This window comes from Marmota flaviventris, chromosome 17 (genome assembly GCF_047511675.1).
Source record: "Marmota flaviventris isolate mMarFla1 chromosome 17, mMarFla1.hap1, whole genome shotgun sequence".
NCBI classification, from domain to species: Eukaryota; Metazoa; Chordata; class Mammalia; order Rodentia; family Sciuridae; genus Marmota; species Marmota flaviventris.
In genome coordinates this window covers 13,846,646-13,868,869 of record NC_092514.1, presented here as the reverse complement: position 1 = coordinate 13,868,869, position 22,224 = coordinate 13,846,646, and the positions used below count along the sequence as shown (strand labels likewise).

The 22,224-nt window shown below is 41.3% G+C and overlaps 2 protein-coding genes across 4 annotated transcripts in view; both read left to right on the top strand.

The window, feature by feature from the left end:
- The window catches only part of LOC114080716 (multidrug and toxin extrusion protein 1-like), a 39,846-nt gene extending 37,180 nt beyond the window's left edge, over positions 1–2,666 (top strand). For 2 of the 3 annotated variants that reach the window (XM_027922315.2, XM_071603296.1), the window contains exon 17: positions 1,471–2,665. In XM_027922315.2, the coding sequence (XP_027778116.2) occupies positions 1,471–1,697 (227 nt within the window). In that variant the 3' untranslated portion in view covers positions 1,698–2,665. Of the gene's footprint in view, positions 1–1,470 lie in introns of all 3 variants that reach the window. The other variant, XM_071603295.1, reaches the window with a different exon arrangement.
- A 1,085-nt stretch (positions 2,667–3,751) lies between these two features.
- Positions 3,752–22,224, top strand: part of LOC114080719 (multidrug and toxin extrusion protein 2-like) — a 52,888-nt gene continuing 34,415 nt past the window's right edge. Inside the window, exons 1-8 of the mRNA XM_027922321.2 lie at positions 3,752–3,910; positions 4,094–4,195; positions 10,254–10,322; positions 10,810–10,958; positions 11,798–11,840; positions 12,483–12,527; positions 13,734–13,831; positions 15,476–15,573. Of these exons, the coding sequence (XP_027778122.1) occupies positions 3,752–3,910; positions 4,094–4,195; positions 10,254–10,322; positions 10,810–10,958; positions 11,798–11,840; positions 12,483–12,527; positions 13,734–13,831; positions 15,476–15,573 (763 nt within the window). The remainder of the gene's footprint in view (positions 3,911–4,093; positions 4,196–10,253; positions 10,323–10,809; positions 10,959–11,797; positions 11,841–12,482; positions 12,528–13,733; positions 13,832–15,475; positions 15,574–22,224) is intronic.

The following is a 22,224-nucleotide window of genomic DNA, read 5'->3' as shown; positions in this document are numbered from 1 at the left end:
TCATAAGCAATCCAGGGCACTTTGACAGATTGAGGTTTCTGGACTACCCAGCTGACCTGAACATGAGAGGCAGCCAGTGTGAGGCTGGCTTACTTCTGTTTTGTCCTTAATTGCAGCGCTTTGGTGAGGAGTTCAAGTCCAAGCATAGAGAGGCTTACCACAGCCCACTGTTGCTCTGTATTGCCTCAGCCTCTGAGCCACATGTTCCAGATGGAAAACTCACAGTGCAAAAGCAGCCCCAAAGGCCAGGCTTGTGCCTCTGGGTTTACAGCCTCCTCATGATCTTGCCCCGGTATCTCTTTATTACACTGTTAGCTCTCTGATGCCTTCAAGATGATCTTCTTGTTTTATCCAGACTTTATAATTATCTTGAGAGTTGGTCTGAGTTTTCTACCATCAATGAAATCTTCCTCAAATTATAAAGTTGGGATCATAATTGTACTTAACTTACACTATTATTGTGAGGGTCAAGTGAATGCTGAGAACTACCCGACACAGAGTAAGCATTTTGTAGATGTGAGCTGGTATTATTGTATTCAAAATTATTTTCTTTCAGAACTCTGAGGGGATGTAACATTCCAATACAGGGTGAGCATCCCTAATCTGAAATCTGAAACACTTCTGGTTCTAATCATCTCAGAAAAGGAATATTTAACCTTTATCTACTTACGTTTATTAAGAAGTTGGATGCCAGCCAGGCATGTAGGCACAGGCCTATAATCCCAGCTATTCAGAGGGCTGAGACAGGAGGATAACAAGTTCAAGACCTACCTAGACAAGTTAGAAAGACCCTGTTTCAAAATAAAAAAACAAAAGGGCTGGGAGGTGCAGCTCAGGACTTTCTTCACATGTGCAAAGCCTTGGGTTCAACTTCCTAGCACATTTTATGCAACCCTCAGTACTGCAAAAATAAAGAAATGAGTAAAAGATAAGTTGCATACCAGTCTTACTCTTGTGCCATTAGATTTTACTTTTCTCTTGGGAAGTTTTTAGGATATTCTTATTCTGCAGCATCATGAGAGTAAGTCAAAGTGTGAGTCCTTACCCTGGTACCTCATAGGTCCTTAGATATGAAGATTCCCATCTTTAGTTCTGTGAACAGCCTCAATTTTTTCTCTTAGTTTATTTCCCCCTCATTTGCTTTGCTCTCTTTTTGAAATGCTTATTAGATGGGTGTTGGAACCTTGAAAATTCCCCCAAACAAACAAAAAGACACCAACTTGAAGAACTATTAATAGTCATTTAAAGGGGCAGCAGCTTCCATACCCTCCATCTTGCCCACACACACAGGAACTTGCCTCTAAACATTCTTGCCCAGCAGCTAAAATATGATTTCTTTTATTTATTCTGGGTAGTAACTGCTTCCTGAATTAACTTTCTCCCAGCTATTACCCAGGTACACATCACCTTTTATACAAACAAAAAAGAAAAAAAAATCCCTTTGAAGCTAAGTTCCTTTTTCTCCCACAGTGGGTCCTGAAAACCATGGAGAAATTTTAATGAGAGATGTTGGAAAAAAAGATGAGACTCAATTGGACCAGCAGATGCCCCAAGAACAACCTTCACCTGTCCATCCAAAGAACAATGATAAATTGTCTGTGCAACAGTTGGTTCTACGGCGAGGACTCCTGCTCGTGGGCGTCATTTTAATCTTGCTATTGGGGATTTTAGTGAGAGTATATGTCAGAATTCAGTGATGTGCCAAGAGAGAGATGGTCAGGTCAAGGGATACAGATGTTCCTCAACTTACAACGGGGCTGCCTCCTGACAAACCCATTGTAAATTGAAACTGTCACAAGCTGGGGCTGGGGTTGCAGCTCAGTAATAGAACTCACGCTTAGCTTGAGGGTCTAGGTTCAATCCCCAACCCCACGTGTATGTAAGTTGACAGTGCATTGAATCCACCTATCCTACCATTCAGTGTGAGTATCACAGCACACGGTGGCACGTGATTGTGGGGCTGTGGGAGCTGCAACTTGCTGCTACAGCCCAGCATCTCAGAGAGGATCATACTGCTTTATCGCTAACCTGGGAAAAACTCCAAAGTACAGTTTCTACTGAATGTGTATCATTTTTGAAGCATCATAAATGGAACCAGTGTTAAGTCAGGGACTACCTGTACTTTTGAGCTTACATACAAATAATTCATAGGCTTAGCAGCGGCAGTTCATTTTCAAATCATGTAATTTAATTGTGTTTGTGGATTTTAAGAATGGAGAATTCAAAGATATATTTTTCTAATGAAGCAGAGAGACTAAGAAGATAAACGGTTTATTTTGGTTCAAGACGATGTCTGAAAGATGATGCTTGAGAAAAATTCACGGTCTTAACTAAGGACCACGGTGTACCATATTCACCTGAGGCTTCCATGTTTCTTCTGCCCACTGTTTTCTAAGATACAACTCCATATAAAAAGTGCTTTAGGATTCTTACTGTGTGAATTATTTAAAAATTACAGTACATCTTTCTTTGTGTCTTAGATTATTATTCAATGGCAGATGGCAAATTGTTAATCTTCAGTTGGGGGCCCAGATCTCAGGCACTGTTGGGTGCATAATTGAGGCAAGTCTTTAGAGCTGTTAATTATAATTCCTAGTGGTGGTGGTGTCAGAGGACAAAGTTTTAATAAAGGCCTTAGATTAAGTAGTAACCCTACTTCTTACAGCCTTCACAGTGTTAAGTACACACTGCTAATTCAGCAAACCTCTACATACTAAGTAAGGACAGTGCTTGAATGGATACATGACTAGGCTTGGCCTGTGCCCTGAAAGAACAGATAATGAACAAAATCAGAAAAGTTCGCTACTGTTAATAAAAACCACCCAGCTGCTGATTTTTTTTTCCCCCACTTTGCATTGCTGGGGATGAACCCAGGATCTTGCACTTGCATGTGCTCTACCACATGGCTACACCCCCAGCCCTCCAACTTGCCTGCTTTGGTTGGAATTATCAAAAGGGATCTCTGCCTTCAGGACTTCATTCTTCCTGGGTCCCTAAATTGATCCTCGTTCTCCAGCCACCAAGGTGAAGAAGATGTGCAGTGTATGTGGCCTTCCAGGTGGAGCCTGGGGGGCCTGAGGCATCCACAGGGCCGACCCTCCCCCAGCTCTTTATTAGAAAGCCCTCAACTCTCTCCTTGTGCTCCCCAACCTGATACCCCTGGAGCTCTAGAGGTGTCTCACACCCCTGCCCTTTTCCTTGGCCCCATAACAGGTTCCTCTAGCTGCAGGTGCCATGGCTACACTGACTAGAAGCCACACTGGCCGCAGGTTCAGTACCTTGCCCCTGCAGAGCCAAGACACTGGGGAACAGTAGGGTGGAGGTGGATGAGGATGGGGGAATGCCTGAACATCCCTTCAGCTGCGGCCTGGAGAAAGGTGTCCCCCGAAAGTGTTCTGTGGGTGTGGAGGATGAGGGAATTACAAAGTCCACTCTCCCTCCACACACCTTTTGCAATCTGTCTTGACGCCTTATAGAAACTCATCATCCTAGAGCTGCCCTCCTGGGCAAGCACCCCCTCCCTCCACCCCGGGGTTCTGGGTGATGACGGTTGGACTGGGCGCACTGGGCGTGGTGGGGGGTTGGTTGCTGGTCTCCGCGGCAGTGGACCATCGGCCGGCTGGGCTGGGCGGGGCGGGGCGGAGCAGGGAAGGGAAGGGCCGTGCCGGGCGGTGTAGGTGTAGGGCCGGGCAGCCTCGGCCTCGCGCGCTCGCATTCCGTGAGCCGGCTTGGAGCCCCATCCAGAGCCGGCATGGAGGTCCCCGCTGCCGCCACCGAGTCCCCCGCGGACCAAGCCCTCCAACCGCCCGGCGTCCTCTGGCGGCGCGGCTGCCTACGGGGCTTGCGGGGCGCGTTGCCCTCGGACCTGCGGCGGGAGGCGGCGGAGCTGGCGGCGCTCGCGGGCCCCGTGGTGAGTGCGGCGGCCCCCCGCTGCGCCCGCCCGACGGCCGCCGCAGCCGCAGTCGCAGTCGCGAGGCTTGGGCGCTCCTTGGGGCTACTTTAGCGCCGTCCAGAGCGTTCCCACCTGGCTGCGCGAAGCCCGGGGAGGGAGGGTGGGTGTAAAACTCCACTTTCCTTTCTGTTCCCCGGGCAGTTCCTTGCACAGTTGATGATCTTTCTCATTAGCATCGTCAGTTCCATATTCTGCGGACATCTGGGCAAAGTCGAGCTGGATGCTGTTACACTTGCTGTCTCGGTGGGTGTTTACATCTTTTTTTTTTTTTTTAGCTGATAGCAGCAAAGTCTCAGCATTTTTATTTATTTGTTTTGTTTTATTTATTTTTTTAAATTTTTTTGGTGGTGCGGGGGTTGTGCATACTGGGCCGATGCTCTCCCGCGGAGCTTCTACCCTCCCCGCTGCCCCCCCACCCCAGCCCCAGCCCCAGCACCAAGCTTCAGAATTTAAATTGTGTCATGTCCTCCGTGTCTTTTTTAGAGGATCTGGGTCTTGCTTACAGATACTGTTACCTGATCTATAGATTGGAAGTAGATCGTGTCAGCTACCTAGACAAAGCTTTCTGAGCAGATCTCTAATTATAGAGGCACCAGGTCTTGTGAGGAATGTAACAAGTAGATAAATTGGGCATATCTACTAAAATGAAAAGAACCGAATTCTTTTTTTTTTTTTTTTTAATTTATGAAATCAAACCAAAGCTATTTTCACAGTTCATTGGATCACACCGTCTCACCCCTGGGAAATGTGTCCCTTCCTCCCTGGCTTGAAATTACACCTCTTTAGATGTCTTCCTGGGTCTGTTAGTGAGAGTGGAAAACAGCTTCTCTTGTATTTAATCCAGGTTTTCAAAGAAGGTGAATACCCATCCTTCCTTTTTTTCCCCCCTTCGGTCCTCCCTAGGAGATGGGAATGAATGCACAGTGAGATTGTGGAGGGTGATAGACGTTTCTCATTCAGTCTCACTGGAGGAACCCTGGCTACGTGGAATCACATTTTATTTACGGGATTTTTTACTGTATTTGGTGAACTGATCTGTTGTGCGAACATTTCTGATTTCTTTGAATGTTTAGATTGGCCCTTCAGAAAGTCAAGAAGGAAGATGGGTTTTTATATATGTCCCTGTGTCCTCTTCAGGAAAGATGAGCTTGGCCCCTGAATGGCACAGGGCATCAGAGCCCTGGCCCGCTCTGTGCTCCTGGTCACCCATGGGATGTGAATGTGTATTAATGGGGTGATGATCGGAGGCCAGGATTGAGGTCTGCTTTTTTCCTGTCTATGCTTCCCAACCTGTACCTCCTCCAGAGCTCATTTCTGGGCAGTGCATCCTACACTTTTCCCTGTTCATGATATCTCATGGCCATCAGTGATCTCAGCCCCTGAATGCTCTCTCTTCTCTCTGCTGGAAGTGTGCCTTGACCTCCCTGCATCGATTTCACTGTCTCCAGGACCTCCGAGTCATCTTGGGGTGCCCCTTTCTGCACATTTTCATCCCTCAGTGTGGACCACAGTAGGAACTTTCAACTTTACTTTTTCAGTCTCTTTTTTAGCCCTTGGACTGTGTAGCCACCAAGTCTCCATGCCCATCCTACTTACCCTTGACCTCATGAAGTTGTCCTTGCCAGGGTCCCTTCATCTTCTCTCATTCCTCTGGTTTCACCTGGCCCCCTGCCCTGCACACTTTGCCAAACAGGCAGCACTTGACCTCTCAACCTCCCATTTCACAACCCCCCACACCTTTTTGTCACCCCCTCCCCTTCAAGACCCACCTTTCATTGTGTTCTGGAACCTTCCTTTCTCCTCCAACCTCTTAAGCTTTATATATTACCACCCCATTAGGATAAACCTATCAAGATCCTCTTTTTTTCAATAAATACATCCCTGTCCATCCATCTTCCTCTGGCCCAGCCTGCTCTCTGACCTTTATTACCTATGTTCTTTGCCAGAAAGCTGACACTCTGTCTTCATTTCCTTCTTTCCCATTACAGTCCAGCCTCTGTTCTCCCACTTCTCCATTTAACTTGCTCTGACAGTTGTCAGGGACTCCTTCCCACCCCTTTGTCAGGACAGAGGACTCACCTTGTACTCTTCTCCCCTAGCCCCCCAGGAACCTGCCATCTGTATTTCATCCTGGTCCACCTTGGCTCACCTGTGGCCTCTCTGATAGTTGCACTATACTTCCTCTCCTCTCCCCTCTCCCTTCCTTTTTCAATGCCCCCTGTTTATTGGTGTCTCCCAAATTGGTACCTCCACCCTTGACTTGGGCTTCCAGCACAGCACTGCTTGCAGGATGGATCAACTGGAAGACACAGGGACTTTTGGAACACAGAGAGTTTGAATCTACTCCCTGGAGTTGCTAAGTACTGCCTTTCTTATTTAAAAAAAATTTTTTTTGTGGTCCTGGGATGGAACTCAGGACCTCACACATGCTATGCAAATGCTCCACCACTGAACTGCACCCCCTACACCGCCATCACCCCTCTTTTATTTTTTTAATACCCACAACTTGCATTAGAAGAGAGCCCTCCTAACTTTATTTCCATCACTCCTTAGAATTCCTGTCTTCCTTCTGTTTTACATTCCCCTCTTCTGGACCCTTCTCTGTCCTTCCTACTCCCCTCCATCTGCCAGACTCTGGGCTGACCTCCCAAGACTAGAGACCCTCTCTCATGTTCCCATATTCTGTGGTTTCTGGGTCTTGGCCCTGGATGCACTGTGCTGACTGTCTCTGTCTCTAAGTCTCTCTCTTGCTGATCCATCTGAGAACTTACATTCATTTTTGCTCAGCTTGGTTCCTCATACAGATTTGGTTCAACCAAATATTTCAGAGAAACACATAGCTCAGGTGTCCTGCCCTGAGAATTACTCTTATCTGGGCATCTCCTGCTTTGTCTTTTCTTCTCACCTTCAATCCCATCCTTTTATGATTTCCATAAAAGGTGAGGATTTAAAGCATTATTGTATATTTATATAGAATTCTATGATTCCTGTTCTTTCATTTGTCTTATTAAAATGATTTTAAAATGTACATGGGGGAAAACACTAAACTAAAATGTTGTATGTATTTGGTGAAATTTTTCTTCTCTCTTTCTGTGTAACCCCAAATCCTACCCAATGATAAAGGAGATAGAAAAGATTTCCTAGTTTTTGATGTAAAAATATAAAAAATAGACTAAATACAGATCTACAATTTTAGAGAAAGGTCTGAAGATGGCTGACAACCCGTGGGAAGGTTGGTATGTTCCACAGACAGGAATTTTTGCAGATAAGGTGGTAGATTGGGAGCTCTGCTGTCAGCTCTTGACAACTGGGTGGGGATTCTTTGCTTTTAATCAGTTATTAAATTGTAACTAACTTCTGGGAAGACAGTATACAATGACTTTATTTATGAAAACCAGATACATTTTTTTAAAAATTGGCTGGGGCTGGGAGTGTGGCTCAGTGGTAGAGGGTTTGCCTAGTATGTATAAGGCCCTGGGTTCAATTATCAGCACCACAAAAGGAAAAAAAAATGACCTTATGAACAATAAGGTCAAAAATAAGGTCAAACTTTTGTAGTACAAAAGTATTTACATCAGTAAATTCTTTTAAGTGAAAGAACATTTGTTTATGTTCCAACGTGTTCCACAAAGACTTTGAGCTGATTGACATAAATACATTCACTATGGAAAGATAAATAAATAGCTGGAAGCAGTGGAGTGAAGGAACATGGATGGAGGGAGACTGGAGCCGGGGGCAAGGGCAGCCCCAGACCGGCTGCAGGTCTACTCTCAGCTCCTTGCTTATGTGATTCTCAGTGAAGCAAATATTTTATTTGCTATGATCACTTTTGGATAAGCTGAGTTACAAAGTTTCTGATACTTGCTTACTCAGATGGTATGACCTGGACCATTTATTCAAGGGAAGGAGGGTTTCTCTGGAGACTGAGGCATAGAGGCATTTATTTCTCTTATAGATTCTAATACATTGCCACTACATTTGTGTCCTAGACAACTTGCCATGAGAGACACTGTAGCAATTTTTTGTCCCATCTTTTGTTATAAAGTTGTGCATGATAGGGAAGAGGCATAATAATAGTTTAAAATAGTAAAAGCTGGTAACAAATGAAGCAAAGGGGTTCTGACTGTAGTTCTATGGCCAGCTGACTTGACCAGGGATGAGCCATGAGCCGTGAAAGAAGAATATTATCCTAAGCCAACAAAGTTTGCCTGCTTACCAAAAACTAAAACTAAACCGAAGGAAAAAACTCCACAACCTTTTCAGAAATTTGCACACTTCACCTTTTCCTTTTACGGAAGGCTGAAGTGGCTTTAGAGGAATTCAGCATTGTGGCATCGATGCCTCACATCCAAGTCTTCATTGTGTCATAAGCCCTCTGGATCTCATTTGGATCCTGGCTCTTGCCTTGTCGGGTAAGCACTGGGTATTCCATGTGTATGGCCTGTTACTGGCCTCCTGGGGTTAGTGTTTCAGTCTGTTTTCTTTTGCTATAACAAAATACCGAAGGCTGGGAATTTTAGAAAGAAAAGAGGTTTATTTAGATCACCATGCTGGAAATTCAAGAACATTCACTGACTTCTGCTTGGCTCCAGTGAGGCCCTTCTGGCTACAACCCAATAAAGTCTATGACTTCATGGTCAGAGCACTGTGAGAAGGAGAGTTCACGTGGTATGTCAGGAAGCCAAAGCTGGGCATAGTGACACACACCTGTAATCCCAGCGACTTGGGAGACTGAGGCAGGTGGATTGCAAGTTCACAGCCAGCCTCAGCAACTTGGTGAGGCCCTAAGCAACTTAGTGAGGCCCTGTTTCAAAATAAAAAGATTTAAAAAAGGGTTGGGGATGTGGCTCAGTGATTATTCGCCACCTCTGGGCTCAATCCCTGGTACCAAAAAAAAAAAAAAAAAGAACAGGGCCAAGCTTTCACTGCATGACCCCCCCCACACACACACACATTTCTTTGTTTACTTCTTTTAAAAAAATTATTTATTTATTCTAATTTGTTATACATAACAGCAGAGTGCATTTCAATTCTTACTACACACATAGAGCACAATTTTTCTTGTCTCTGGTTGTACACAAAGTAGAGTCACACCATTTGTGTCTCCATACATGTACTTGGGGTAATGATGTCCATCTCATTCCACCATCTTTCCTACTCCCGTCCCCTTCTTTTCCCCTCCCTCCTCTTTGCCCTATCTAAAGTACCACACACCTAAGCTCCTCCCCTCATCTGTGGGTTACTCTCTGTGCACTGGGTTGTGGGGGGACTGGGTAAAGTCCTGTTTCTCACTGGAGGACTAAAGCCTGGAGTTTGAGTCAGACTTCCCAGCTCCAGGTCACACCATCTGAGTAAGCAAGTATCAGAAACTTTGTAACTCAGCTTATCCAAAAATTAGGAAAAGTGATCATAGCATCATATATGCGAAGGGTTTAGGACTGCTTGGCACATGGCCCATGTTCTGAAATGTTTGCTATTGTTATTTTTATTATTTTATTATTTTTGTGTGTGCATGTGGTGCTGGGAATGGAACCTAGGGCCTTGCACATACATATAAGGCCAGCACTCTGCCACTGAGCCACACCCTCAGGCAGGCCTGTTTTTTTATATTGAAATGTACATCTTACTGGCAGATCATGGGCATGGCTTTTAGACACTAACCACAACTTTTATTTTATTTTTACTTCATAAACTTTTATTTGTGCATTATGATTATATGTAAGAGTGGAATTCACTATGCCATATTTGCTCACGAGCATAATATAATTTGCTCAATCTGCTTCCTAGTACCTTCCCTTTCCCTCTCTTTTTTCCCTTCCCCATCCACTTGCTCTATTCTACTGATCTCCCTTCTATGATTTTTATTTTAATTACTGCACTAACAACTTTTCAATATGGAAATGGTAATGTGCTGCATAAAAAAAACTTATTTTCTAGGTTTTATTTATTTATTTTTTTAAAAAACCCTTTATTTATTTATTTGTTTATATGCAGTGCTGAGAATTATACCCAGTGCCTCACACATGCTAGGCAAGTGCTCTACCACTGAGCCACAGTCCCAGCCCATTTTCTAGGTTTTAGATTTTCCAGATCAATGCAGGGTGATCATAGTCCTTTGGTTAGAAGTTCCATTTTTGTTTAGTTGACAGGGACCCATGTGTACATCCATTTGATCTGAAATGCAGAACCTTAAGTATACAACTATGAATTGTTGTCTAAAATTGAGCCCACTGTGGTTCCTTGGTGTAAAGGGAGCTGTTTGGTGGTGACACTGCTGCAACTGTCCTGTTGTGTCTTGCAGGTTGTGAATGTTACAGGGATTTCGGTTGGAACTGGCTTGGCCTCTGCTTGTGACACATTGATGTCTCAGGTGAGGACCCCCTTGCCCACAGAATTTTTTGGGCAATTAATTACCTTTTCTAATAGAGACTGCCTGGGGAGAACTATCCATCTATGGTTTGTGGCCCTTTATGTGTCAAATGCAATGCTGCTAATGATGGTAAATATGGCACACTTGGCTTCAATATGTCAAAAGACAAAATTACAACAAATTTAGTTTGTGACCTAAGTGGCCTTTATTTGCTGTTTGTGAGTGGGGACCACAATCTCCTGCAAAATAGAGAGTAAGAGCTCTCACCAGGCCATATCAGAATAGTGGATTTTATAAGGCGGGTAATAGTCTCAGTACCTGGGAGCAGGGACCAGTTGTCCCATGAGGTATAGAAGGCCACAGAGGCCATCTAGCTCACTGACTGGCTGTGCTCGGAAGCTTTGCCTACACTGCTGGGCTGAGGGGGCCACTGGAAGTATGGCCTTGGCCGGTGGCATTCGGTGGCACTCTTTCTGTTTTCTCCAAGTCCTTTGGAGGCAAGAACCTAAAACGTGTTGGGATCATACTTCAAAGAGGAATCCTCATCTTGCTGCTGTGTTGCTTCCCTTGCTGGGCCATCTTCATCAATACCGAGAACCTCCTCCTGCTCCTGAAACAAGACCCTGAAGTGGCCAGGTCAGCAGTATCTCCATTTCAGAATCCTAGGTTAAGAGTTAGTGGCTGTCTAGGCTGGGGGTGTAACTCAGGTAGAATGCCCACTCATCATGTGCAAGGCAAAACAAGAAAAAAGTGTCCATTGGCCATTGTACCTGTGTTGGTATTTTTAGTCCATTAGATGGACTTGAACCCTTTGGGATTGGAAGCTGTGACTGTGGACCCTAGAGTCCCAGGGTGCAGGGACTGCCTGACCCAGAGATAAGAAGCAGCATAAGGGTGCCATGCCCCTGGCTCCATTTCCCTTTATGTTGTCCCTCTATTTTGGTGTCCTGCAAATGCACAGAATATGTTTCCCCTGACAAAAGTAGAATACCACATGGTTGTCTTCATTTTCATATTTGGAGTTGGGTTTTTTTAAACATACAATTTAACATAAATTCCAGCATGGCCTCTGGTGTTGTCCTGGATTGTGTCATCCTTTCTAGAGGATTCTCGCTCATTGTGAGGTGGTCTTGATGCTTTCAGAAGGCTTCTGAATTGTGCTCAAGTTTGAGTTCATTTTGATCTGTTCAGTACTCCCTTATGGCTGAGAAGGAGCTGGAAACTGTCAAGTTTTCAGGCTTCCCCTGAGAAAGTAGACTTCTAACAGGCCTCAAGCACTATTATTGGTGTAGGTTGCAGAAAACTAATCCAAGTTGTGATTAAATTTCTCCCATATAAATTATTTTTAGTTTTAAATTTTAGAAAATACTCTGTGGATTCAATTTGAAGACAGTATGACCAGAAATCATTATTAATTAATATTAATTATTAATATTATTAATATTAACAGAAGACTCTTTGGTTGTTTATTCCAGGATAGCCCAAATTTATGTGATGATTTTCATTCCTGCTCTTCCTGTAAGTTTCAATGCTGTTGTGTTTGATTTGAAGCAACTCATGGGTGTCACCCTGCACGTGCCTCTTCCTCCTCCACCTCTTGTTTATTTATCAAAGAACTGTTAACACAGAAGTTCAACATTTATTTCTTGGGCCTGCCTTCCCTACCTTGCTGATTCTCAGAACTTGTGCCACTCTAATGTCCAACAGTTTAGGTTTAAATCAAGAACTGAAGGAAAAAAAAATTCCTCCTTGATTCCTTATTCCATGGTTACTTTTGATCTCATATTATTCAAGAATGTTTCCTGAGCTCCCTGGGGAGCCACGCAGAATGTCAAGGTTGTAGCTTCTTCTTCAGCCAGTTACAATTTACGTTCCTGCTCTTTAGGAAGTAAACTTTCATCTACTCTGGAAAATTCTAAATAGCATTGGGTGTCCTAGCATTTAATTAGAGTAGTTCTAATTTTCTGAGTTTGAGATCACATAATCAGGAGGAAATATCTTATTAGAAACCAAATCTGGAACTGGGGATATGGCTCAGTGGTAGAGCCAAGCATACATGAGGCCCTGGCTTTAATCCCTAGCACTGCAAAAACAATAAATGAAGTAAATAATGTGGGTACTGAATAGTGATTGTATTTGTTTTTTTATTTAATCTTGTAGGCAGCATTCCTGTTCCAACTGCAGACAAGATATTTACAAAGTCAGGTATTGATTCTTCTCATATTTTCACTCTATAGTACTGGAAATGTATATTAAATATCTTCAATAAAAGTAATTCATATTTTTCCTATATTGTTTTCCATATCTCCTGGAGTTTTCTATCAGAGAGATGTGGGTCCTTGTATCATCTAGCCCAAGAGAGATACCTATGTCAATCTGTCTAGTTCCTCTGGGTCATTTCTTATTTCTTTCTGTAGCTCCCACAGCCACCCACTCTTCTAGGGGCTGGTGCTGGCTTTGCATCTGATGTGGGATCTGGCCCTAAGCTTCTGAGTTAGAGGGTGAGGACCTGGATTTATTATGGCTGCCTTCCTGAGAGTACATGGAGTCCACCATGCTTTGGGTACACCAGAGACAGAAGAGGGGAGCAAAACAGAAGGCCAAGGGTGGGAGGTGGGTGGGTAGGGACAGAGGCTGAGTTCCCCCTCATTGTCTCCTCCAAGTCTATCCATAGGCAAGCAACCTGCTTGCCATTAATCATAAAGTCAAGGTCTGGCAGGAGTGGGAGGTGGCTCAGTGGTAGAGCTGTTGCCTAGCATGTATATGACCGTACTTTCAATCCCCAGCACCACACAAAAATAAATAAATAAATAAACATAGAGGCAAAATTGTCTGAAGCCAGAATCCTTGCTGCTTTGATAGCAGTCTACTCTGTTTAAATACAGAGGTAGTAGGGATTTAAGGAAGTTTTACCTAAAGAAAATGCTTATCTGAGTACTAGCATGGAGTAAACAAAGAAATGAGCAACTGGCACCATAAAACAAAGGGATGAACATTTTCTGCACACCTGCTATGCAGCAGGCATTGCTGGGTGCTTTGCACCTGAGAACTTAATACTCGCCTGGGGAGCAGTCCAGCAGCTTGGCCCCAGCGTCTCCCAGATGCTCTCTCTTTTACATGTCTTGCGGGGGCCTGTTTGCTCTTCGTGTGAATATTCCCTCTTTTCTCTCTCTGCCTCTGATATGAAAACTGACCTACCAGGGCTTTTAGAAGCATTTAAAAACTTCCATTGGCTTGGCCAGAAGCTGCACTAATAGAGGAGACACTTCTGCTTGTTTCTGCCTCTGGCCATTCCAGTCTTGTGTGACTTTACCATCATTTAAAATTGGCACCTGTTTAACTCTGATTGTTTACTTAACAGCCTCGCTAACTAGCTTTTGAAAAAAATGATTTTCTGTTTGGGGATTTCAGGGCATCATCATGCCCCAAGTTATTACTGGGATTGCAGCGAATATTGTCAACGTGGGCATGAATGCCCTCCTGATGTATGCCCTGGACCTTGGAGTGGTGTAAGTTGCAACTTATTCATTCAGCAAAGACTGTGTGCTGGCTCCCCTCCTAGGGGCTGGAGATACAGGGAGTGAAGCAGTCATTAGTGGGAATATGGTCAGGTAAGCAAGCACCTAGTGGTCATTGTTCATACCTGTATGACAGGTAAGAGCTTGCTATGTGAGATCCCCAAGGAGGAGCAGTCAGCTCTGGAAGTTGGAAGGGGGAGTGGTAGAGATTATTTAGGTGGAGAGATAGGGAGGGGTCTTGGAGGAATAGATGTGTAAACTGATACCTGTGTGTGGAAATCGTGTTAGCTTGGAGGGAGTTGCTACTTTAAAGGCTGAGGCAGAGGGAGACAGGTGCCTACAGGGATTCTCTCAGTATTTCTGAGTGTTAAGAGATTGAGCCGAATTCCATCTTACCAAGCTTGAGGAAATGAGGGCTCCACAAAGAAAAAGGTGGTCAGTTTGAGCTTCCCTTGGTAGGCATCCTGGTGGCCCACCTCTAGCCCAGAATCAGCCTTGGCACTTGTGTCTATTGAGTGGTCATGCCACCATGTGCAGACCAAGCCCCAATATTTTTGAGGTACTTCAGGGTAGTGTGTTCCTTTATAAAGAAAAATGATTTTAGTGGATCATGGCCAGTACTTTTTAAAAAGGGAAATATTAAGAATTAAACAGAATAAAGTGCAATAGACTAGAAAGTATGAAGTGCATCAACTACTATGGGGGTGTTTTTTATGAGACTCTTTTCAGTTCTGTATGGGTAGGTGAGTGCACAGATGCTAATAATGTGGGTACTGAACAGCGATGGGAACTACTTATTACTGCTAAAAGCTATCAGTTAAAGAATAGCAGAGGACTGGAACACAAGAACACAGTAGTGAAAACCCATATGTGATAACTTCCTTATGCTCAAAAGCTGAATGAGGCATTGACTGTGGGGGAGTCGGAGTCCAGCAGGCAAGCGTGAGGACAGTGGATTGGCCACCCAGACAGCTTCTCCTATGAGGTGAACCTCAGAGACTGTCTCCTAGGAGTTCCGAAAGAGACATAGTCAATGCAGTTTGAGGATTGGGAAAGGGAAGAAGAAATATAGGAATAGGTTAACAATGATTAAAGGTGACACTTTGAATGAAATTCAAAAATAGACAAGGCGGCAGAGTTCCTGTGCTAGCACAGGGCATTTTTATTTATCACAGTCGGTGATAAAATGTCACCTATTGAAGATGCCCCAAGGTTGGCTTCTAATGGGAAAACAAGCTTATTATCCTGGGAAATAAAATTCTATGACCTGGATCAGTGTTTTGAACACAGTCGCTGGTTGATATATCCTTTCTGATTACTTATATCTTAGAAATTATATGACAGTTTTTTAAATCAAGGCTGTTACCACAAGGAATGGCGGTAAGTCTTTATCTCCTTTTATTTTCCAATTGATGGCTAGTAACATTGGGTCATTCCACAAAACTCAAATCTTGCTGCAAAGAAAACGAGTCTATCATAAATGAATTTAGTGTTTAAAACATCCAAAGAAGATAGCCCAAGAACTCCAGGCTTATCTAGTAACTGTCACCAGAGAACAAAACTGGTCAGGGGCCACCTGGTGGTGTATACTTGGAAAGATACACTCAGTGGTAATGATGGCTTTTTCTCCTTCAGAGGATCTGCTTGGGCCAACACCACCTCCCAGTTCTTCCTGTCTGCTCTTCTTTTCCTCTATGTGTGGTGGAAAAAAATCTACATCGACACCTGGGGAGGTATGGTGACATTGCTTTCTTACCTTATGTCGCTTGATATTCAGGTAGATGTAATTCTGGTTTCCAATTTTTTTTTCCCACAAGGAGTTCCGGTTTTTATCTTTTGGGAAATCTAAAATATTACATAAATGTTTTAAGTTATTGAAAATATAAAAGTTTCAGGGTGATGTGTGATTTTTTTTAGGTGGCTTTGTTCATAGAAGACTATTTATAGCTATTGAGTTTTGAGAACTAATATTTAAGTCGGGCATGGTGGTGCACGCCTATCATCCCAGTGGCTTGGGAGGCTGAGGCAGGAGGATCGAGAGTTTAAAGGTAGCCTTAGTGAAAGCAAGGTGCTAAGTAACTCAGTGAGACCCTGTCTCTAAATAAAATACAAAATAGGGCTGGGGATGTGGCTCAGTGGTCGAGTGTTCCTGGGTTTAATCCCTGGTATGCCCCCCCAAAAGAATTAATATAGAATGGATTAAAATTACTAATACAAAATCCTAGTTTTTTCTTGCAAATTATCCTGTTGTATGAAAGTGAAATTTGATTTTTGTCTTATTAACTCAAGTGAGTAGACTAATCTCTATGAAATAATCAGAACCATTTGTGACTTAGCTAAATTCCCTTGGGCATTTAGCAATGCATCGGTAAGCATAATGTTAGATTTGTTTTTATTTCTGTTTTTCTATTTTCTCATCTTTATTAAGCTGCAATTAACAAAGTGTACACATTTAAGGTGTACAACATAATGTTTTGATATACATGTATTTTGTGAGATGATTGCTGGTGTATCTTCATCACCTCATACAGCTACCCTTCTGTGTGTGACAAGAATATGCAAGATCTATTCTCTGGGAAAACTTCAACTGCACAGTAGATCATTATTAACTGTACTCACCATGTTGTACCTGTAGTCTCCAGAACTTATTCATTTTATAACTGAATGTTTCAACCTTTTGAACAACATGATTCCCTTTCCCCTACCACCTAACCCTTGGTAACTCCCCTCCTGCTGTTTCTGTTAGTTCAACTTTTTCAGGTTCCACACATAAATGAGATCATGCAATATTTATTTTTCTGTGTCTGGCTTATTTCACTTAAAATAATGTCCCCTGGATTCATCTGTATAGTCACAGATGCTAAATTTTTAAATAATATTCCTGTGTGTGTGCACTACATTTTCTTTATCTCTTCATCTCTTGATGGACACTTAGGTGGTTTCCATGTCTTGGTTATTGTGAAAAATACTGCAGTGGACATGGGAGGTCAGATAGCTCTTTGAGATCCTGATTTCATTTCCTTTTAGTTTTCATTCATTGCCTTTTATTCTTCTTGCCTCATTGCTTTGGTTGTTATTTTTAGTACTATATTGAATAAAAGTGGCAAGGGTGAGCACCTGTCTTGTGCTCGACTTTAGAGGAAAAGCTCTCAACTTTTCACATCTGAATATGATTTTGCTTTTCATGTGTAGGCTTTATTGTGTTAATACATATTCCTTCTACACTTAATCTATTGAGTTTTTATAATGAAAGGATATTGAGTTTTATCAAATCTTTTCTGGATCTATTGGGGTAATAATGTGGTGTCACTTGTATTTATCATATCCAGGGATAAACCCCACTTCATTATGGGTGAGCACCTGTTAATGTGCTGTTGAATTTGGTTTGCTAGTATTTTGTTAAGAATTTTTTTATCTATATTCACCAGGGATATTCACCTGTATTTTTATAGTAATGTATTTATTTGAATTTGGTATCAGGATTATTCTAACCTCATAAAATGAAGTATGGAACTATTCCCTCCTCTTCAGTTTTTGGAAGAATTTAAGAAGAATTCCTCCTAAATGTTTGATAGAATTCATCAATAAAGCCATCAGATCCTGGGCTTTGCTTTGATGGTACATTTTGAATTACTGATTCAGTCTTCTTACAGGTTATTGGTCTGTTCAGATATTCTGAGTTTTCATGATTCCATCTTAGTGGGTTTTATGTTTTTAGGAATTTGTCCATTTCTTTTCAGTTATTCAACTTTCAAATAATTGTTCTTAGAGATCTCTTTATATTTCAGTGGTATGTGTCTCCTCTTTCATTTCTGATTTTATTTATTTGAGTCTTGTGTTTTCTTAGTCTAGCTAAAGCTTGTCGGTTCTGTTTCTTTTCAAAAAACAAAGTCTTAGTTTCATTGATCTTTTCTATTGTGTTTGTGTGTGTGTGTGTGTGTGTGTGTGTTGTGTTTCGTTCATTTCTGTTCTCATCTTTGTTATTCCTTTTACTAACTTTGGGTATAGTTTGTTCTTTTTTTCTAGTTCCTTGAGATGTAAAGCTTAGGGTGTTTATTTGAGGTCTTTGTGTAGGACTTCACATCAATAAACTTTCCTCTTAGAATTGCTTTTGCAGCATCATGTTTTTGTACATTGTATTTTCATTTTCATTTGTTTCAAGATAATTTTGATTCCCTTTTGGGTTTCTTTGGTTGTTCAGGAGTGTGTCATTTAATTTCTACAATTTTTTAATTTTTCTAGTTTCTCCTATTATTGATTTCTAGTTTGCTACCATTGTGGTCAGAAAAGACACTGATATGATTTCAAGCTTCTTAAATTTGTTTTGTAGTTTAACATGTGGTCTATCCTGGATAATATTCCATGTGTGCTTAAGCAAAATTTATATTCTTTGGTTGTGGGATGGAATGTTCTTTATGTATTAGGTCTGTTTGATCTAAAGTGTAGTTCAAGTCCAGTGGCTTCATTATTGATTTTCTGGGTGAATGATCTACCCATTGTTGGGAGTACGGTCCTGAAGTGCCCTTCTATTTATTCTTGTATTGCCATCAATTTCTCCCTTTTTGTATGTTAATATTTGCTTTTTATATTTAGGTACTCCAGTGTTGAGTTCATATATACTTATAATTGTTATATCCTCTTGATGAATTGATACCTTTATGTAGTGACCTAGTCTCTTTATATAGTTTATTACTTAAAACTACTTTGTTTGATATAAGTATTACTACCTCATCTTTTTTTTTTTTCACACAGGTGGCACAACTTTTTCTTCCTGTCAGTTTCAATCTCTTGGTGTTTCTAAAGGTGAAATGAGTTTCTTGTTATCAACATATAGTTGGATCATAGAGCATAGTCACTCTGTGTCTTTTTATTGGAGATTTTAATCCATTTACATTTAAAGTAATTCTTGGTAGGTTGAGAACCTATGGTTGCCATTCTGTTAATTATTTTTTGGCTTTTTGTAGACCATTGTTCCTTTTTTGCTCTCTGGCTGTCTTCTTTTGTGCTTCGATGATTCCTTTCTCTCATTTTTTTTTTTTTTTGTTTTGTTTATCTACTATAGGTTTTTGCTTGGTTGTTACCATGAGATTAACATGAAACATTTTAGTTATAACAGCCTGTTTTGAACTGATAACAACTTCAATCACACCTCTCTTCCATTTTACCACTCCCACTCATGTTTCCAAGTTACTATTGTATCTTTTCATATTGTATTATTCATTAACAAATGACTGTAGCTATTTGTCTTTTAACCCTTATTCTAGAGTTTCAAGTGATTTGAGCATCACCTTTACAATACTAGACCATTCTGAATCTGACCACAGTCTTACCTGTTCTAGGGAGTTCCCTTTCTTATCACTGCTCCAGCTCCCTGTTTGGCTCTAAGGACACCTTCCTTCATGCCATTCCATTGGGTGCCCTGCACCCTTATGCAGTTCTTATTTTCCCCCCTTTATCCTTGTTGCTCAATTGGCATGTGTGGTCTTTAAACATCCTTCCTGTCCATCTGGATACCAATTAATTATTTTTTAAAAAATTTGTTACATTATTTTTAATTGACAAATAATACTTACATTACATTTATGGAGTACACTTTGAGACTATGGTGTATGTATGCAATGTGAAGTGATTAAATCAAGCTGATTAACAAATCTTATCACCTTACATTTTTGTGGTAAGACATTTAAAATTTACTTTTAGTTATTTTGAAACATAGTAGATTATCATTAACTACTTCTTAGTTATTTTGAAAGATACAATGCATTGTTATTGACTAGTCACCCTGCTCTGCAGTAGATCCCAAAGCTTATTCCTCCTGAAATCTGAAACTTTGTGGTCTCCAAACCAATAACTTCCTCCTCTCTCCCTCCCGCTTCCCAACCTTGGTAGCCATCATTTTGCAATCTACTTCTCTGAATTTAGTTTTTTGAGATTCCACATATAAATGAGATCATGTGGTGTTTGTTTTTCTGTCTGGCTTTTTTACTTAGCATAATGTCCTTTATTCATGTTGTTCCAAATGACAGACTTTTATTCCTTTTTAAGGAAGAATAGTGTGCTATTCTGAGTACACACACACACACACACACACACACACATTGCTTTATTCATTGGTCCATTGATGGATGTGTAGGTTGAAGACATGAAGACATGAAGATATGATTCCATATCTTGGCTATTGTCAATAAATTACAGTGAACACGGGGTACAGATATTCTTTTGACATATTGATTTAAATTTCATTGGATATATTCTCAGTAGTAAAATTGCTGGATCATATGCTAGTTTAATTTTAGTTTTTTTAGGAACCTCCCTCTTGTTTTCCATAATGACTGCATTAACATTTCCGCCAACAGCATACAAATATTTGTCCCCTTTTCTCTGCACTCTTGCCAATGCTTGTTGTCTTTCATTTTTTTAAATAAAAGGTATTCTCATGGTTTTAATTTACATTTTCCTAATAATGAGTGATGCTGAGCATTTTCTCATGAACCTGTTGGCCATTTGTACGTCTTCTTATGAAAAGTGTTCAGATGGGACACAAATTTAAATGGCATCTGATTTTATTCTATGTCTTGCGTCTTTGGTCCCAAGGATGCATCATTAAAGTCATAAATTACTGATATTTAAAAGCCATGTAGGGCTGGGAGTGTAGCTCAGCAGTAGACTCTTTGCCTTGCATGTGCAAGGTCCTGTATTCTATGCCAGTGCATGCACATTCACATGTGCACGCACGGGCACAGACATGCACACTCCCCACACACACACCCCCACACACACCCCATAGAGAAGTATAAAGAATAATATAACAAACATCCATAATTTGCACCACCAGTTTTAACAGATGTTAAAATTCTGTTTTTTATCTGCCATTTTTTGAAAGATATTAAACATTACACATAGAGTTTGTGTTAGAACTAAATTCTGCCTAAAATATCAGAAAAAAAAACCCAAACAATTTCTTAAAGAAGATTTGTGTTAATTTTTCTCGTACCTCCAAGAAATCCAGAGGTATTTGTCTAGGGTTGTTATGTGTCTCCACAATTTCAAGGTCCTCGGCTGAGCACACAGAGGTTCCTAGTTGGAGTGGGAGTAGGGAGCCAGCCTTATTCCATGGCCACACCCTGCACCCAGCACAGGGCTGCTTCCTTTACCAATCACAAAGGTGCACATTCTGGCCACATTGCACACCAGGGGTTTGTGCACCTGTGAGGGGCACTGTATAGATTAGTGGAAATCTTGATTTGAGGTTCATTTTATTTTGTTTTATAGTTATTTTGAAATATAGTATATTATCATTATATGTTGTTTCACCCACACTTTCCATTCCCAAGGTCATGGACTAAGATGGCACCAGCATTACTATCACATTTCATTTGGTGGGAAGGAAGAAGAAATAGGACACCCACATACTCTAAGTACATTCCCTGAACTTTGCCTAAGCCAATTTTGATTTTATCCCTTTGGCCCATGCTTAACCTTAAGGGCATCCCAAATTGCAAGAAATGTATAAGTGGTCTCTAAAACTTGATGTCTTTGTTTCTGTAAAAGATGAGGAAATGGATTTTCGTAGAAAAATAGTGGCCTTGTGTCACATTTGAAAACTAAGGAGCATTGAGGAAATGCTAACGGTTTTGACTCCTTAATTTGTACACATTCACCTCAGATACTAATTTATCTTGCCAGATTTTAAGCATCTATGAGAAGGATGTTCTTTTTATCATGTTACCAATGAAAGTAATACTTCTCAATTAAGGATTATACAGCTTTGCTTTGTGGTTTCAGGTATCCTCAACAAGAGGGGTGAGTACAGTATAATAAGATATTCAAGGGAGAAAGAGACAACACTCACACAACTTTTATTACAATACATTGTCATAATTATTAGTTATTATTATTAATCTCACTGCACCTAATTTATAAATTAAATTTTATCCTAGGTATGTATAGGAGAAAGCATGGTATATTGATTGGTACTATCTGCAGTTTCAGGTACCTCCTTGGGACCTTGGAATGTATTCCCTGTGCATAAGGGTGGTCTACTATACTCTGAAATATGCTAATTTCTCTTTTGTGGTGCTGTGGATTGAACTCAGGGTCTCATGCATGCTAGGCAAGCACTCTACCAATAAACAACACCCCTAGCCCTTTTTATTTTATTTTAAGATGGGATTGCTTTGATTATTCTTGAACTTGTGGTCCTACTACTTCATTCTCCTAAGTAGCTAGAATGATAGTTAAGTGCTATTGCACCCAGCCGAGGGGTACTAATCCGAGTGTTCTTGCAGCAAGAATAGTTTTGTACACCCTCATTTAAAACAAAGCTAATCTGTTATAAAATAAGAACAAGCTTGGGTCCTTAAACCTCAGGTTTTTCAGTGCTA